Consider the following 19,943-nt stretch of genomic DNA (forward strand, 5'->3'; position numbering starts at 1 on the left):
AAACAATTTTTAGAATCCAAATAGTGCCCCAAACCAAAGAATGGGTTATATTGAAGTAGTTAATCTAATACCGCAGCAGGAGGAGGAGGGGGTGTGGAGGATAACATAGAACCGTGACACCCTGTCCCAGTCCCTTAATATTCTGAACACAAATGAATAAATAAAACATTCACTTTGATTAAGTGGAAACAACTTGGCCACAGCTTTATTAGAAGACATAACTGCATATAATACAAACAATCAAAACAGGATGCCCAAGCCACATTGTAAGCTCTTAACAAGCTACAATGAAAGCACCCAGTCTGCCGTCATAAGCAAGACTGACAAATGCGCTGTATGCAGTACATAGGACGCTCCTGCCGTGCAGCAAGGTGTGTCCAACCCAGGTGCAATGAACCTATCTGCACCAAACCGTAACTTGATGAATTAGCGCTCCTCCAATCACTCAGGCTCGGGTATTCCCGCCCTCCAAGCTGTGACATGTATAATATATTATAAACAATAAATAGAGCAAGGGGTGGGTGGGAGGGAAGGCTGCTCCTGTTTGTGTCCTCAGGGAAGAAAGATGGAGTGCGCAGTAACTCTGTGGGCTTTAAGTCCATGGCTCCAGCCCCTCCTTCCCTGCAAGGAGACCGTCATGGTGCGAACACTCCCTTCCGGTCACCATGGCTCCCCCTCCCCCTCATAGCCGAGGCATGGGTGCACGGTGCCATGTTATGGGCAGCTCCGGGCACTTTGGCCCTCTGCCTTATTTTGTAGCTTAATACAGTAGTTACAGTAGCAAGCTAAGAACTAGGGATGTCAGGGTTTAAATCCACTGCTGTTCTTGTGATCTTGGGCAAGTCACTTAAACCTCCATTGCTTCAGGTACAAACTTAGGGCCCTGTTTACTAAGCCACTGCTATAGGCACGCTAACGTTTTTAGCATGTGCTAACTCCAGTGCATGCTAATTTTTAGGGTGAAATGCTAGCGCACCTTAGTAAACAGGGCCTTAGTAAATTAGCCCTTAGTCTGTAAACCCTCTGAGGATAGGAAAATACCTACTGTACCTGGATGTAACGCACCTTGATATTTACTACTGAAAAGGCTAAGTCTAAGAAACAAATGGGTAAAATTTCTGCCACCACAGTCAGTGTATTGCAGGGGCGTAGCTACGGGTGGGCCTGGCTGGGCCCAGGCCCACCCAATTTCGGCCCAGGCCCGCCCAGTGCCCGCCCCAGCACCCATTGCCGGCCACTGCTGCTTTTCCTGTTGAGCAGCAGGGCCGGCGCTACAAAAAGAAGAAGCGCTAATGGCGCTAAGGAAGACGAAAAATGTAAAAAAAAAAAAAAAGCGCAGCACCGGCAGGCACTGTCTAGGCAGCCTTGAGGCATTGGCTGCTGGCTCGCAGGCTCCTCCCGTCTCCTACGTCACAGTGACGTAGGAGACGGGAGGAGCCTGCGAGCCAGCAGCCAATGCCTCAAGGCTGCCTAGACAGTGCCTGCCGGTGCCGCGCTTTTTTTTAAAAAACATTTTTCGTCTTCCTTAGCGCCGTTAGAGCTTCTTCTTTTTGTAGTGCCGGCCCTGCTGCTCAACAGGAAAAGCAGCAGTGGCCGGCAATGGGAGCTGGGGTGGGCGCTGGCATGCAGGGCGGGCCTCGTCGAAGAAAAGAGGGAAAACATGGAAGAATGGGGAGAAAAAGAGGGAAACAGATGGAAGGATGGGGAGAAAAAGAGGGAAAACAGATGGAAGGATGGCAGAGAATGAGGGAAAACATGGAAGGATGGCAGAGAATGAGGGAAAACATGGAAGGATGGGGAGAAAGAGGGAAAACATGGAAGGATGGGGAGAAAGAGGGAAAACATGGAAGGATGGGGAGAAAAGAGGGAAAACGGAAGGATGGCAGAGAATGAGGGAAAACATGGAAGGATGGCAGAGAATGAGGGAAAACATGGAAGGATGGGGAGAAAGAGGGAAAACACGGAAGGATGGAGAGAAAGAGGGAAAACATGGAAGGATGGGGAGAAAAGAGGGAAAACGGAAGGATGGCAGAGAATGAGGGAAAACATGGAAGGATGGCAGAGAATGAGGGAAAACATGGAAGGATGGGGAGAAAGAGGGAAAATAGATGGAAGGATGGCAGAGAAAGAGGGAAACAGATGGAAGGATGGGGAGAGAAAGAGGGAAAATGGATGGATGGGGAGAGAGACTCTGGATGGAAGGATGGGGAGAGAAAGGGGAGAGACTGGAAGGATGTGGAGAGAGAAGGGACACTGAACAGAAAAGGGTAGAGTGATACAGAGACACTGGTTAGAAAGAGGGAGAGAGAGACATTAGATGGAAGGATCAGGAGAGGGTAGATGGATGGAAGGATGGGGAGAGAAAGAGGGAAGACGCTGGATGGAAGGATAGGGAGAAAGAGGTGACACTGGATGGAAGGATGCAGAAAGAAAGAGGGGAGACTGGAAGGATGGGGAGAGAAAGAAGAGAGCTGCTGGATGGAAAAGGAGAGTAGTGAAAGACTGGAGAATAAGAGGAAGGGGCATGGGGAGAACAAGGGTGAGAAAAAGATGAAAAGCCATAAGTAGATGAAGGAAATTAAAGAATGGATAGTAAGAATGAATTAAATCTGGACACAGAGAGAGGGGCAGAAAAATATTGAAGAAAGCAAAGAAAAAGGAGAGAAAAATGAGAAATGGCCAGGAAACCATGTCAGAAGAGTTAAGTGAAAACGAAGGAAAGCAGAATCTAGAGACTGGGAGCGAAACAATGAGAAAAAGTAAATGGCCATACAAGAAAGGTAAAGAAAATAATTTTATTTTTAATTTAGGATAAAGTAATATGGTACCTTTGTTAATAAAGTTTCAGAGACCAATACTTCCTTCCTTAGGTCAGGCGAGGATACCGTAACAGCATTATACTGACCTGAGGCAGGAGGTTTTGGCCTCTGAAAGCTCACTGAAAAGGGTGTTAGGCTATTAAATACATTTTCTGAAATCTGATGCACTGAAAAGCAGCACTTTACCCTGTGTGACAAATGCATCTGATTAGCGTGACTAAATTTTGCTGGGGGAGGGGGGTAGAGAGAAAATTTTGTGCCCACCCACTTTGGGTTCAGGCCCATCCAAAATTGGCAGTCTGGCTACGCCACTGGTGTATTTTTTTTTGCATTTATCAAAATATAACCAGGAATATGCATCAAACAATACAAAACAGTATTAGAAAACACAACACACATACTAGTCCACATTACGGAGAGTTAAATGAGCAACAAGCATCTCATATTAGTCATAGCTCAGTGTATTTTTTAAATGCTAGGTGTAGCAGTCAAAAAATTTTCAAATTCATCATCACTATCCAGATAGTGGCCAGTGGCTGTACAACACTGTTCTTTTCCAGTTCCACAGGATCTGTTCCGTGCAATGACTGTTTACTCCAGCTGCATTACATGATCTTGTATATGCTTTCATTATCAGCCGATTGGACTATTGTAATGCTCTATTCAACTATGTTCGAACTTCTGAAATTAGGAGATTTGAAATACAGTGCACTCCATTTAAATGCACGTCGGATAAGCGCATGCTGCGTTTAACTGCATGCCATACTTCGGTCCCGTTTTTGGCGCCATCAATTTCTATGGGGACAAACTTCAGTTTAGCACACCAGTGATAAGTGCAAGATTTGCTTATATGCATGGTTTAAGTCCACCCCTCTGCATGAAAGACTCCGCATTAGCGCACGCTCGGAATATGGAAGCCGATTGGCCTGCAAATCGGTGGGAAAATGTGGGATACAAATGCTACAAATGCTACACATGACAAAGGGGCAATACATTCGAATTCTATCGCATAACTCTCATTGATTACCTGCCACAGGCGCATCTTCAAAGGTTAAATTGATGTAATTCCTTGTATGTAAATTAGCTGCAGATCCCCCTATAATATTGCGTGTATCTTTAGTGAACACCCCTGACCTGTCCATGCTCCCCCATGGCCACATCCCCTTTTCAGTTGCACGCTAAAAGATTTATGCACATCTTTAAAGAATAGTGCTTAGCAAGATGCATGCATAAATCCAAATTGTTGCCATTTTAATGCCAATAATTGATTGTGCCCAATTCTTGGTGCTAATTAGCTTGTTGCTCAATTAAATGCATGTGAAGATTGAGCACGCATATTAATATGTATCAGTTTTACCATATACATACACAGCATCTCATTAACTATCCTCAAATTCTATATTTGACGCCTTAATTTGGCCGCATGTTCAAACTATGCGCACAACTTAATTGATTAACAAGCCAATCAATGCCGATAATTGGTACTTAACAAATTAGCAGCACTAATTGGATTTAACTAGAATTTATGCACACAGCTTTCTAGGCATATTCTAAAGTGTGATGCAGATGAATTCTAATGTGTGCAGTCGACAAGGGGGCATGGCTATGGGCAGGTTGCGGGCATTAGCTATGCGCACTATTATGGAATATACCTGAACTGCACCTAGCTTAGGCACAGGTATTTAAGCTTGGTTTTAGGTGGCCTAAATGGATGCTCCTAAATTTTAGTCACAAGAACGGCGCGAGAGCATATTCTATAAACTATGCTTAACTTTAGGCATAGTTTATAGAGTCATGCTAACCATGTGGTTTTTTGTCACTGATTTTTAAGGTACCATTTATAGAATTTGTCTCTTAGGGGCCCTTTTACAAAGGCGCATAAGTGCCTACGTATGTCCAACAAACATCAGATTAGAACTACTACCCAGGTACTGCATGCCCCGGGTGGTAATTCTATTTTTGATGCACGTCCAAAATGCGTGGCAGAAAATATTTTCTATTTGCTACCACATGATGCTAACTGGACGGTAATTGGCTGACAATTACCGCCCAGTTAATTTATTTTATTTTTGTTAACATTTGTACCCTGCGCTTTCCCACTCATGGCAGGTTCAATGTGGCTTACATATTATATACAAGTACTTATTTGTACCTGGGGCAATGGAGGGTTAAGTGACTTGCCCAGAGTCACAAGGAGCTGCCTGTGTGTGCAATGGGTATTGAACCCAGTTCCCCAGAACCAAAGTCCACCACACTAACCACTAGGCCACTCCTCCACTCCATGAGACTTTATCGCTAAGTCAATGGGTAGCGGTAAGATCTCAGGCCCAAAATGGATGTGCGTTTGTTTTAATTTTGCTGCACTGAAAAATGGACCTGCACGCGTCCAATACACTTGCCTACACCAGCGCAGGCCATTTTTTGGCAAGCCTTAGTAAAAGGGCCCCTTAGTGAATTGCAGTGTGAATCTATATTTTGTACTGTATATCTTTTACTGCGGGCAGGCAAACATTTTTTTAACAGGCATTATTCATTCGGGCACAAACCCTCAAATGTTAAACATCTTTGATTCCTGTGAGGGAACAAATTCTCCTCCCGTTCTCCCCCAGAGATAATTGAGGCCTGAAATTTAAAACTCTAGTTGTTTGGCTTTTCTGACTCAGCATGACAGATTCAGCCAAGCATTGCTCTCATCCATTTCTGTCTGTTCATTAATATATTACCCTGCTGTATTTCTTGTCACTTGCCCACTCTTGCACTGAAGTGCATTATGAACACCCATCACGGCAGAAAATGTAAGACTTGCTTGGACCTGATCAAAAATATGAAGGATGTGGAGAAATACAAGCAGGCACAAGCGAATTTCAAATGTAAATATATGTTTGGAAACACATAACATGGTTTTATTTCATTGAAAATATCACCACTTCACTGCTGGAATACATGTATTGGGGGGTGGGGGATTAATTTATAAAGGTGTTTGCATGTGTATATGAGAGTGTACATACATAAGATACCCCTAAAAAAAATTACCTCATGCATAAAAGTACACATGATGATCAGCATGCATGTATTTTGGGAGTAGACCAGTCTGAGGGCAAGTTTTGAGTAGACATGGGTCAAGTCATGACTTAAACACAAATAAAAAATATGTCTCTGCATACTTTGGACTAGATTTAGTAAATGGTGCCCAGATTTGGGTGCCAAATAAAAATGAGTGCTGAGCCCTATAAGTGATGCCATAAGTACATAAGAGGGGCCATAAGTACATAAGTGTTGCCATACTGGGACAGACCGAAGGTCCATCAAGCCTAGTATTCTGTTTCCAACAGTGGCCAATCCAGGTTACAAGTACCTGGCAAGATCCCAAAACAGCACAATACATTTTATGCTGCTTATCCCAGAAATAAGCAGTGGATTTTCCCAAGTCTTATTTTAATAATGGCTTATGGACTTTTCTTTTAGGAAGCTATTCAAACCTTTTTAAAACCACGCTAAGCTAACTGCTTTTATCACATTCTTTGGCAACAAATTCCAGAGTTTAATTACACATTGAGTGAAGAAATATTTTCTCTGATTTGTTTTAAATTTACTACTTTGTGGCTTCATTGCATGCCCTCTAGTTCTAGTATTTTTGGAAAGAGTAAACAAGCGATTCACATCTACCTATTCCACTCCACTCAGTATTTTATAGACCTCTATCATCTCTCTCCCCAGCCATCTTTTCTCCAAGCTAAAGAGCCCAAGCCATTTCAGCCTTTCCTTTATCATTTCCTTGCCCTTCTCTGTACCTTTTCTAATTCCACTATATCTTTTTTTAGATGTGGCGACCAAAATTGCACACAAGGTGTGGTTGCACCATGGAGCGATACAAAAGCATTATAACATCCTTGTTTTTATTTTCCACTTTTACAAAGTGGCGGTAAGCCCAACACGGGTTTACTGCATGTTAATCTGGAGCTACCACTAGCCCAATGTGGGCACTGGTGGTAGTTCCAGCTCCAGTGGTACCATTTCCTGTGCTGGGGAAAATAGGGCTGTAATTTTTAGCGTGGCACTAACCCGGTGGTAACTGGACAGTTACCGCTGGGTAGGGTTACCATATGGCTCCATTTGGATACAGAAAGTGAAAGTGCCTTGGTGCTTTGTAGCTTTTACTATATGAGACGTGGGGTAAGGAATAATATATTGTAGAGGAATATATTCGAGTTATTCCCCAAGTTTTCCACGTCATCACTGTTACTCCTGACGCAGGTGCTAGTCACCGAAACACGGCCCGTGTCGGGTCTTTTTGTCAAGGCTCATTCATTAAAGAACTGTGTTCCATTTTTAAAGGCCCATGGTGCTGTTTTTTTTGTCCAGAAAAAGGAGGACACATTGATCCAGTCCGGGTTTTGCTTCCATTGAAAGTAATGGAAGTAAAACCCAGACTGGCTCAATCTGTCCTCCCTTTTCTGGAGCCATATGGTAACCCTAGAGTTAGCTTAGGAACAATCTTACCTGCACGGCTATGGCTATTTTCAGCCTTTTTTAACCACAGCTTGGTAAAATGACCCCTGAGTTTGGCACTTATAGAATAGCACTTAGCACCGGGATCTGCACCCAACTTTAGGCATGAGGATTTGCACCAACTGAAACTTGGTGTAAATGTGTGCATGTAAATTAGGTGCAAATCCCCTGAATTCTATAATACTGCACACAACTTTAGTGAATACCCTGGACCCACCCATGCTCCTCCCATAGCCACACCCCCTTTTCAGTTGCACGCTAAAAGACTCATGCACGCATCTTTATAGAATAGTGCTTAGCAAGGTGTGTGCATAAATCAAAAATTGTTGGCATTTAACACCATTAATTGATTGTGCCCAATTCTTGGTGCTAATTGGCTTGCTGCTCAATTAAATTGTGTGTGGAAATTGGGCACGCACCCAAATTTGCTCTTGCAATTTTGAGCACCATATATAGAATCCAGGGTTTTCTGCATAAACATTTACACCTGCTCCTGAACAAGCAGAAATGCCTCCACCTTCATTTTAGCAGCGATTTCTGCAGCATTGCTGGCACATTTTTATAACAACACATATGTGCCTATAAAGTGGGCTACAAATAAGTGCCTTTTTGCCCTCTCAACCTTTTGTAGATGAGATTTGTTATACGATTAACCTCATATAGGGTAATTTTATACAGATGCATAAATAGTACATGCATATTTTTCTCTGGTGAATTTTCAAATGTGCATACAAGTTTCAAGTTTATTGAAAATTTACTATCCTGCCCTATGGGAAACCTGCAGAGCAATTTATAATCTGATCAACAAAATGCAAAACTGGAGAGGAGGAAAACAGAGGGCTAAATTACAAAATCGAAAAGGACAGCAGGTAGGAAAAAACACGGGGAGAACATTTGCATTCAAGGCACATCCCATAGAATTTACTAATGACAGAAATGGGTAGCTAATGGAATGTGTCTTTGAGCAAAAAAGACTTAAGAACGGTCTTGAGCTTCTCCAAGGTGGTCTGTAAATGAAGAGGAAATGGGAAAGAATTCCATAATAGAGGTCCCTGAACAGAAAAAATGGAATGCTGTGTGAGTTCGTGAACTATCTCACGGTAACTTGGAACCATAAACTGGTTTTGGTGAGGTGATCTAAGAGATCTGGCTGTAAGGAAGAACGTCATGTGAAAGGTAGGGGGGTTCACCAGAGGTCACAACTTTGAATACTAGGTTCCTCCCCCCCCCACCACCACCCCAAAGATATAGGATTCCTCGTTACTCTCACCAATCTCCCAAACTCCAAGACCAATTCCCTCACCCACCCCAACTCACTTCTTCTCCTTTGGGGCAACAAAATAAACCCCGTCCCCACCACAGCCTTCCTAAGCCAAACTGAGGCAAAATTGCTGGGCACTAGGATCACTCGGGGACCAGAAAATCAAATCCAGCTCCCACTGAAGCAAGCCTGCCACTGAAACACCACACATCTGCTGCAGTGTGAAGCAGCCACCCTGAAAAATACCCACTGTGTGCTGCTGGACAGGAGAGCCTTATGATGGCTGTATGGAGCCACTTGGTACTTCTCTCCCACCAGGATCTCAGTCAGGCCACAAACTGGGAGGGAGACCAACAGAAAAATAGACTGGTGTTCTCAGACAACAAGCCTGCGACCAACTCCTGCCTCAGGCATTGCACAAGAAAGATCTCCCAGCTGCTCACGTGATGTTCTTGTGACTAAAATGTAGGTGAACCCATTTAGGCCACCTAAAACCAGACCTAAATACCTGCGCCTAAGTTAGACACAGATTAGGTGTATTCTATAATAGTGTGCATTGTTTTGTGAAACGTCCACAACCCGCCCATTCCACACCTATGGCCATGCCCCCTTTTTCAACTATGCGCATTGGAATTTACATGCACCGCGTTATAGAATATGCATAAAAAGTTGTGGGTGTAAATTCTAATTAATGCTGCTAATCGGTTGCTAAGTACCAATTATCAGTGCTGATGGGCTTGTTAATCAATTAAGTTGTGAGCACAATCTAGCCATGTGGCCAAATTAGCACGCACAATTTAACGTGCCATATATAGAATTTGGGGGGGGGGGGTTAGGAAATAAGGGGCCCTTTTACAAAGGTGCACTGAAAAATGGCCTGTAGTAGTATAGATGTGTGTTTTGGGTGCGTGCAGATTAATTTTTCAGTGCAACTGTAAAAAATGCCTTTTTAAAATTTTTGCTGTTCTGGATGTGCGGCAAAATGAAAATTGCCTTTGTCCATTTTGGGTCTGAGACCTTACCGCCAGCCATTGGTCTACATATGTAAAATGCCGCACGCACGCCAGAAAATAGAATTATTTTCCAGCATGCTTAGCAGATGCGCGTCAAAAATGAAATTACTGTAAGGGCCATGCGGTAGCCAGGTGGTAACTGAGAATTGACGCTCGTTGGGCGCACGTCAGCACCTACGCAGCTTAGTAAAAGGGCCCCTCAGATTGTTCTGCAGAAGGCACATATCTGCCATACTTATCTGGATAAAAGTTCCATGGATATCCAGGGAAAAGATATATGGGTAACTTTTATCCAACTAATTTAACCACTCTTTGACTCAATGAATACTGGGTTCCTAATGGTCTGATTACCTAATTTGAACCCCTTCTTAGTTTTGGTGCACTTTAAACATTCTTTATTAAGTTTATGCCTCCTTGGTGAGTTTCTTCTTGAATTATCTCTTTTTCTGCCTTGTTTGTGTTTTGCTTCTATTTTCCTTGTGACATCTTGCGTTTCTTTTGTTAACGGATGTATTTTGGGCTTTGATAGGCTTCTTCACAGCTCCATCTAACCATGCTGTCAGTCATTCGGTCTTTTTTTTTTACCTTTTCTTAACTTGTGGAGAACACATGTATCTCTGCCTCCAAGACGGCTTTTTTTTTTTTTTTTAACAATCTCTTTGCCTCATACAGACTTTTAACTCTTACAACTGTTCCATTTAGCTTCCTTCTTTTGCTACATTTTTAAATGTTAATTACCAGAGGAAGGATCATTCTTGCCATGTGGATCCGGGAACCACTACTTGCACCAGATCCTGAATCCCTCTGAGAACTGAATCTAAAGTAGCTGCTCTCCTTATTAGGACCAGGACCAGTAGCTCTGTAAAGCTGTCATGTATCACATCCACAAAAAGTAATTCCCTCACAAGTCCTAATAAAACAGTCACCTAATTGATATTAATCAGTCTCCCATTATTATCATTCTGGTCTGATTGACAAAACCTTCATTGATGTATTTGTCCACAGCACATGAGGGAAGGGAAGGGGAAATGGGACTTGATATATCACCTTTCTGTGGTTTTTGCAACTGCATTCACAGCAGTTTACATAGTATATACAGGTACTTATTTGTGCTTGGGGCAATGGAGGGTTCAGTGGTTTGCCCAAAGTCACAAGGAGCTGCACTGGGAATAAACCCAATTCCCCAGGATCAAAGTCCGCTGCACTAACCACTAGGCTAGTCCTCCACATTTGTATCCCGAGTTTCATTTGCTACCTTCAAAACATGGTACCTTCTTAGCTTTCTGCCATCCTTAACACACAGTACTACTTCACCATAAGCTATGATACAGAGGCAGACCCTAACATGTGCCTTTTGACTCTTTTAGTATATCTCAGTGGTTCCCAAACCTGGTTCTGGAGGCACCCCACCAGTCAGGTTTTCAGGATATCCGCAATGAATATTCATGGAGAGATCTGCATGCAGTGAAAGGACTGCCTCCAGGACCAGGTTTGGGAACCACTGGTATATCTCATTTCTGCCCTAAATGTCTTCTGAGCTTAATTTACCCCATGGTGGGGGTTTGCCATATTATGTAGAGACAATTTTAGGGAAAGGGGACTTGATATGCCACCTTTCTGAGGTTTTTGCAACTACATTCAAAGCGGTTTACATATATTCAGGTACTTATTTTGTACCGGGGGCAATGGAGAGTTAAGTGACTTGCCTAGAGTCACAAGGAGCTGCAGTGGGAATCAAACTCAGTTCCCCAGGATCAAAGTCCACTGCACTAACCACTAGGCTACTCCTGCTTACACAGAAGAAATGTTGAATTAAAAGAGAATCAGGCTTTCTAACAAAATTTGCTTTTAAGCTTCATAGATTTTTAAACCCTTGTGGTTATTTTTTTTTTTTTTTGGGGGGGGGGGGAATAAAATGATCCTGTATCCTTATTCCAACTCCCAGCATAATCTTGACCTCTCAGTGCTGTAAATAAAATGGGTCACCCATGGTGTCAAATGAACATCTGGAGGACATTTTGGAGTCCAATACTGAAATATATCAGCCAGCTTTACGGTGATCTGGAAGGTTCATGGGCATAAACTAAGAGAAGCATACCTTTTTCTGTATTCTTCCTGATGTGGTCAGTGCCAAAACATTGGCTGATGCTGGATGTATTACTTTATAACAGTTTTCTTTCCCCATTCTGTATGGGAGGGCCATGCCTAGCTACGTTTATTTATTTATTTTTATACAGAATTGAGGGTTCACGGTTAGGCTGGAAGTTTGAATATAAGGTTGCAGAATATTTTTCAATTACCCAGGTCTCAACTTGGACATGTGAATACTCCTCTCCACGTACTATGCAAAATCTGCCTTTCTTTCTATTAGTTAGCCGAATAATGTGCTACCAGATTTTTTTTTTTTAAGTAAGGTTCTCTCACCAGCTCAACTCTGGGGATTAGAGCCAATGCTCTTTTGTGGATTAGGTATTGGTTATTGGACAGAAATCAGAAGGTAGAGTTAAATGGCAATTTTTCTCAATGGAAGAGGGTAAATAGTGGAGGGATCTGCACTGGGATCGGTGCTATTTTACATATTTATAAATGATCTGGAAATCAAAACGACAAGTAAGGTGATTAAATTTGCAGATGACGCAAAACTATTTAAAATTGTCAAAACGTATGCGTACTGTAAAAAATGTCAGGCAGACCTTAGAAAATTGGAAGACTGAGCATCCAAATGGCAGATGAAATTTAATGTGGACAAATGCAAAGTGATGCACACTGGACAGAATAATCCAAATCATAGTTAACTGATGCTACGGTCCACCTTAGGAGTCAGCACCCAAGAAAAAGATCTAGGTGTAAAGGCAAGGACAAATCAAACTCGGGTATACATATAAAGTATCACATACCATGTAAAATGAGTTTATCTTGTTGGGCAGACTGAATGGACCGTACAGGTCTTTATCTGCCGTCATTTACTATGTAATACACCGAGGGGCCCTTTTACTAAACCGCGAAAGCGTCTACACGCACCCAACATGTGCCAAAATGGAGTTCCCACCCGGCTACCATGTGGCTTTTGCTGTAATTTCATTTTTGGTGCGCATACGATATGCACGTCCAAACATTTTTTTTTTATTTTCAGACGCACGTATTGGGCACGCACCAAGTGGCATTTGATGCGTGTAGGTCATTACCGCCTAGTTACCGTGTTAGACTTTACTGCTAGGTCAATGGCTGGTGGTAGGGTCTCAGATCCAAAATGGACACGTGGTAATTTTTATTTTGCAGCACATCCATTTTTGGCAAAAATTCTAAAAAAGGCATTTTTTGCAGGTGTGCTGAAAAATGATTCTGAGAGCGTCCAAAACACGAGCCTACACTACTAGAGGCCATTTTCAGCGCACCTTAGTAAAAGGGCCACTGAAATTTTCTGCCCAGTGTGTGGCAGCTGCCAAAATAGCAAACATGATGCTAGGAATTGTTAGGAAAGGGATGGTAGATAAGACCAAGAATATTATAATATCTCTGCATCGCTCCATAGTGCGGCCTCACCTTGAGTATTGCATTCAGTTCTGGTGTCTGTATCTCAAAAAAGATACAGCAGAATTAGAAATGGTTCAAAGAAGAGCAACCAAAATGATCAAGGGGATGGAACTCCTCTCATATGAGGAATGGTTAAGGAGGTTAGGGCTCTTCAGCTTGGAAAAGAGATGGCTGAGGGGGGATATGATTGAGGTCTACAAAATCCTGAGTGGTGTAGAACAGGTAAAAGTGAATCTATTTTTCACTCTTTCAAAAAGTACAAAGACCAATACATAGAAGTACTTTTAAAACAAATAGGAGAAATTTTTTTTTTTTACTCAACGAGTAGTTAAGCTCTGGAACTTGTTGCCAGAGGAGGTGGTAACAGCGGTTAGCCTATCTGAGTTTAAAAAAGGTTTGGACAAGTTCCTGGAGGAAAAGTCCATAGTCTGCTATTAAGATAGAAATGGGGGAAGCCACTGCTTGCTCTGGGATTTGTGCAGCAATATAAGTACGTAAGTATTGCCATACTGGGAAAGACCAAAGGTCCATCAAGCCCAGCATCCTGTTTCCAACAGTGGCCAATCCAGGTCACAATATACCTGGCAAGATCCCCAAAAAGTACAAAACATTTTATACTGCTTATCCTAGAAATAGTGGATATCATCTTCCATTTTTATCTTTTAGTCAGGGAGATCGCTCACACACCCTGAATGAGGCGCCACAGACAACTGCAGAATAGTAGCATGGAATATTGTTACTATTTGGGTTTCTGCCAAGTTCTTGTGACCTGGATTGGCCACTGCTGGAAGCACGATACTGGGTTAGATGGACCATTGGTCTGACCCAGTATGACTATTTTTATGTTCTTAAGACACACTTTGTTTAAATAATAAAGGTTTTCTAGGAGCCCATTCCAAATCATAGCTGATTCACTTTTGCATTCGTGAATTCCCTGCAACTACATTATAATGTTGGATATTATTTAGATTTAGGTCACACCTTTTTCAATAAAATTCAAAGTGAGTAGCATTCAGGTACACTAGGTTAGAAGTCAACTGGTTTTGGTTCCAGTTACTGCACTGAAATCAGCTCAAAATCCTTTTTCTGCCCAGGGTCGAGGATGTCTCCCTCTTCACTCTGCTTCTCTCCTTTCCCTCCAGGGTTGTCTGTCTGTCTGTCTCTCTTCCTCTCTCCTTCCAGGGTCTCTCTCTCTTTTTCCCTCTCCCTCTTTCCAGGGTCCAGAGTATCTCTCTCTCTCTCTCTCTCTCTCTCTGCTTCTCCCCCTCACCTCTCCTTCCCCACACTCAGATCCGTCAATTGTCACCCGTCCGCCAGTCCTCCAAAGGCTTTGATATAGATTGCTGAAAGCTGCCCCTCTCTGACCAATGGGGCCTTTCCTTTGCTGGGTCTTGCCTCTCTGATGCAACTTCCTGTGGACAGAACCTGGCAGAGGAAAGGCCCCGCTGGTCAGAGAGGGGCAGCTTTCAGCATTCTCTGCCATGGCCTTGGAGGACCGGGGGATGGATGAGAGGTGCTGGACCTGGGCGTGGGGGGCAGGGAAGAGGACAAGAAGAGGATGGGAGTGTTCAGTTGTAGGCAGTCCCTACCATTAGGCAGCCCTGGGCATTTTGCTGGGCTTGCTCAATGGTAGCTACGCCCCTGTGCGGCAGTTTTGGTTTCTGCTGAAACAAGCAGTTTTGGTCTAGATATTTTCCCGTCCCTGGATGGCTTGCAATGAAGGGTTATGCCCACGATCATAAGGAACAGTGGCAGATTTCCCTTGTTGTCAGCCCAGTGCTGTAACCAGTAGGGTACCTCTCCACAGAAAACTTGCTGTACAGTGCATATTGCTGAAACTCATGGTCTGCAGAGTCATTCACTGTCAATGTTTATGGAGTTTATATATCCTTAGGACTTCATAAGAATTTGTTTATGTGTACTGTGCTTTATATATCACCTTTCAAATTTAAAATCAAAGCAATTTACAAATAATAATAAAAAGCAAACATGAGAATAGGGAAAAGAAGTATAACTTGTCAACAGAAGAGCTGAAGAAAGAGAAAGGAAAAGAATGGATATAACAAAGAGAAGAAGAGGAGAGAGAGCCACTTGGTCTTATGTCGAAGGGTGCTTACGATAAAGGAAATTATAGTAAAGCATATAAAGAATATAAAGAATATACTTTTATCAGTTCATCTTAGTTACAGCATTCACATGGCTTCAAGGGGGCGATCAAATAAATATGAAATCAATCTGTTTAAATTCTGGCAGGCATTCATATTCAAATCAGAGCATATATGAAAAGCTATTTATATACAAATATTTTCCATTTTGCTTTATTCTATGATGTGAAGGGTCAGATGGACAAGTTTATATGGAGGAGGAGAATAGCTTCTGCTGGACCAGGGTTCTTTCCTTAATTGCTAATGTATATTTGTCTTTCTGTTGCCAGGCATCCTCCTTAATTGTTATGAAGCATATAATATTGGAATCTCCAAACCAAAGGTCTTTTCTGGTCCCCCAAGTGAGCAGTTTGGATATGCAGTTCAGCAGTTTGTAAATCAAAATGGGAAATGGTAAGAACTATGACTTTTAAAAAGTCAGTTTAGTAGAATTTTTAGCAGATTTCAAATACAGGTTTCATGACAAATCCAGCTATCAAAAAAGTTAGGTCTTTTACTAAGGCACTCTGGCGTTTTTAGCATGCGTTAAAAATAGGCGTGTGCTAAATGCTAAAGATGCCAATGCATTCCTATGGGCGTATTTAGCACGTGCCTATTTATACCACGTGCTAAAAACACCAGCGCGCTTAAGTAAAAGACCCCCTTAATGGATATATCAAAGGACCCATATGTCCCACGTCCTAACTACATATTGGTAGTATTCTAACTTAGTCCTCACTAACTTCTTATTGGATGACATCTGTTTTTAAAACTCTGTCTTTTAAACTCTCCCTTATTTTAATTTTCCTGTAAACAGCTTAGATGCCTAAGTGAAGGTTCATTGTAGTATATAAATGTCTTAAACAGATAAATAAAAATTAACCCACAAATGTATTATGTTTAGCATACATTACATAGTTGTCATTTACTACATTTAAATGTTTTTAAAATTAAAACAAAGGTGGAAAGGAAGGATTTTGGATTTATCTCATGTATGTAAATCTCTCTTGTGCATGTTCATAAAAGATCCTGAAAACTGAAGCAGATTCATTTCCATGAGGACTGCTCATTGGTTGGCAGAGGCCATCACAGCAATTGCAGCCATCTAACATCCCTTTGTGGGCCTGTACCTACCACCTCTGAAGTGTGCCCAGGCCCAACTGACTCAAACAGATGAGTGATCCAAAGCCAAGTCCTGTGCACTGCATTAAAAGTTCCAGATCTTTCTGCTTCCTAGAGTGCCTTCCATCCCACTATCCTTTTTATATAGCTTCTAGTGAGGTCTCATCCCTTAGAACGTAAACCAATTAGAATTGTTCCTTCCTTGATTTAATCCTACCTTTAACCTGCCTAATTTAAGGGCTGTTCTACTAAAGAGCATTGAGGGGTCCCTTTACCAAGCTGCGGGAAAAAGGGCCCTGCACTAGCGATGGGAGACATTTTGTCAGCGTGCTAAGGCCCTTTTTAGCGCAGTAGGTAAAAATGTATGAAAAGAGCCATGACCATGCAGTAAAATTGCGCTTACCGTGTGGCCATGTGAGGGGGAGTACTTTCTGCCACCCATTGAGGTTGCGGCAAGGGCTCCCTCGCTAATCCGCTTTCCAAGCTAGATATTCAGATGACGCAGACTTTCTTTACCATTAGTGATACCACCAGAAAGGTCTTTTTAAAGACCAATCTTTAATGTCATAAAGTTAAAAGACAAGACATAGAAGATTTTGTTATTTATTCAAAAGACTCCTGTAGCAGGCTGTAGGCTGAAACACAGGTCCTGTGTTGAGTCCTTGATCAATAAATCTTGAAGTATTGAGTTTATTTCCTTTGACTCTGGAGTCTGTGGTCCATTTCCCGCTTCATTTACATTTACTGCCCAATTGTGGCTATTTTCTGTGGTGCAGCAAATGGCGCGCTCTGGGGCTAGAGCTACCACCGGCCTCCACTTTGGGCCGGCAATAGTTCCAGATTAGCTTGCAGTAAGCATGCGTGGGGCTTACCGCTGCTTTGTAAAAGGGCCCCTAATTACTTAACATGCAGTAAGTATGACACTATGAAACAGGCTGCTGCATTACCACTTTAAGGAGTTTTGTGTAACTTGCCTGTTAAATTGAGAATTACTGATTTTTTTCTGTCAGGGATGCGACACAAATGGAGCGTGGGCATGGAAGGGTTAGCCAGCTAGAGCATTTCACTTAGCGTGCACTAACTAGATAACACAGAATCACTTACCACCTCCTAAATAGGAGGTGCTAAGAGCTAAGTGCTTCCACATAAGCAAGGAGTAGATACCATGCATTAATGCATGGCCTGCAATAAAAAGAGCGGTAACACCCCTTCTTGATACAGTGTTAGGTTTGGGCTTGCTGTACATTTACATCCCATGCTATAGCGTGTTAAACTCAAACTTAATAATGCTTTTTTTATTTGTGTAAGGGGCCTCTTAGTTCTTCCCAGTTCTTCTCCCTGAGCTTCTTTTACAAAGCCACGCTAGCGATTCCCAGATGGCAAATGCAAGGAAGCCCATAGGAAATGAATGGACTTCCTCTCATTTGCTGCACTGAGAATCGGTAGCATGGCTTTGTAAAAGTGGCTCTCTATTAGGTGTGCCTGTAAAGTGCTGAGTACACCCAGTATTGCTATACAAATAACAGCAATGATTATAATAACAATGCGGCCCTTTTAAGGTGTTCTAGGAAATAGACTTGATAAAGCAGGACTTTACCGTTCAATAAGCCCATTTCTACCCACGGCCTTAACTAGTCATTTTTCTGTTTTTGTTTTTCAGTCTGTGTGTAATATGAGCATTAGTGCATGGTAACTGAAAAAAAAAAAATAACACAGCTACACTCACTGCCTCTTATTTAAGAGGTGCTAAGGGCCCCCATGTTGAGCCTGCGTAAGTCATTTAGTGTGCAGTAATGTTCAGCGCACTAACTGGTTTACACTTATATTTTTATTATCTGCCATTCTCCACCCTATTTCCACCCTAGACAAAAATAAAAAAAATAAAAATAATGTGCAATTATGGCACATTAATGGCAAAACTAACATAAGCCGGCCGGTACTCAACCTGCAGAAGGCAGGCTAGCTAAGTCCCGTGATCAGTGCTGAGCTCGGTTAATCAATGTCGGACCATCTCCAGTGACCGGCATTGAGTATCCGTTTTTTTTTGGTCGGTTTAAACTTAACCTGCCAAGTCAATATTCAGCGCTGGCCGGTTAAGTTTATAGCAGCCAAAGATAGGACTGCTATTTGGCTACTAAACTTAGCTGGCCATGCACTTAATATTCGCGGCTAGTTACTTATATCATGCAATATAACTGGTTAGCCACTATATGGTAAGTGGTAATATTCATATATGTAAGTGGTAATATTCAACAGAGATAACTGGCTATCTTACATGGAAAATTACTGTTTAGCTAGTTAAGTGCTATTTAACTGACCAGGAGCTATTCCTGACTGGTTAAATAGCACTGAATATTGTCTGGAAGGTGCTTTAATGTGTCTTGTTTGATGCCATTTTTGCCACATTAAGGGTCAGGGTAAGGCCCTTGATATTTATTTATTTAGACTTTGCTCACACCTTTTTCAGTAGCAGCGCAAGGTGAGTTACATTCAGGTGTACTGGATATTTCTGTGTCCCAGGAAGTCTTACAATCTAAGTTTGTACCTGAGGCAATGGAGGGTTAAATGAGTTGCCCAAGATCACAAGGAGCAGCAGCGGGATTTGAACCAGCCACCTCTAAATTGCAAGACTGGTGCTCTAACCACTAGGCCACTCCTCCACATCTTTCTGTGGTACAATCAAAGAGGTTTGCATATTATATACAGGCAGTGGCGTAGCAAGGGGGGCTGCCACCCGGGGCGGGGCGGTTCGCTGTTGCACCCCCCGGGTGCAGCACGATGACACCCCCCCATTCGGCGCATCGACACCCCCCCCTCCCGACCCAGTGCCTACCCTCCTTCTTGCAACCAGCTCCCTACCTTTAAAAAAAATATCGGAATCCGAGGCGAGGCGCAGCGCCTCGCGCCTGCACATAAAAGAAATGTGGACCGTCTCATCGGACCTTCTCTCGCTCTGTCTGTCCCGCCCTTGCAGAAATAGGAAGTTGCGTCAGCGAAGGGCGGGACAGATAGAGCGAGGGAAGGCCCGATGAGGTGGTCCACATTTCTTTTACGTGCTGCCTCGCCTCGGATTCCGATATTTTTTTAAAGGTAGGGAGCTGGTTGCACGGAGGAGGGTAGGCACTGGGTCGGGGGCGGGGTGTCATCGTGCTGCACCTGGGGGGCGGAGCTGGCAGGGAGCACCCCCCTGAGCTGACACCCGGGGCGGACCGACCCTCCCGCCCCCCCCCCTTGGTACGCCACTGTATACAGGTGCTTTCTCTGTCATTAGTGGGCTCAGAAAGTAGCTTAGTAAAAGGGCCCCAGTATTTGATATTGTTTATAAGTATGATTCAGCAGCAAAGATATGCAAATGAAAGCAGCTGAGCCTTAGCAGCATCTCCTCAGGAATAAGATAAGCAGTAGTGCTCAGTTATTTGACTTAATTTTGCATATCTTTCCCTTGGATGCTGCAACATAGTTATCATCAAATGATAGCACCTTTCAGATTTCCAGTCCCTGAAAAGTGTCCTCAGATGAATAGTTTGGATAGAAAACTACT

At 42.8% G+C, this 19,943-nt stretch overlaps 1 protein-coding gene across 1 annotated transcript in view; it reads left to right on the forward strand.

The window, feature by feature from the left end:
* The window catches only part of ITGA2 (integrin subunit alpha 2), a 192,385-nt gene that overhangs the window by 19,971 nt on the left and 152,471 nt on the right, over positions 1-19,943 (forward strand). Inside the window, 1 exon segment of the mRNA XM_030193117.1 lies at positions 15,571-15,694. Coding sequence (XP_030048977.1) covers positions 15,571-15,694 — 124 coding nt within the window.

This window comes from Microcaecilia unicolor, chromosome 2, assembly GCF_901765095.1.
Source record: "Microcaecilia unicolor chromosome 2, aMicUni1.1, whole genome shotgun sequence".
Classification (NCBI taxonomy): Eukaryota; Metazoa; Chordata; class Amphibia; order Gymnophiona; family Siphonopidae; genus Microcaecilia; species Microcaecilia unicolor.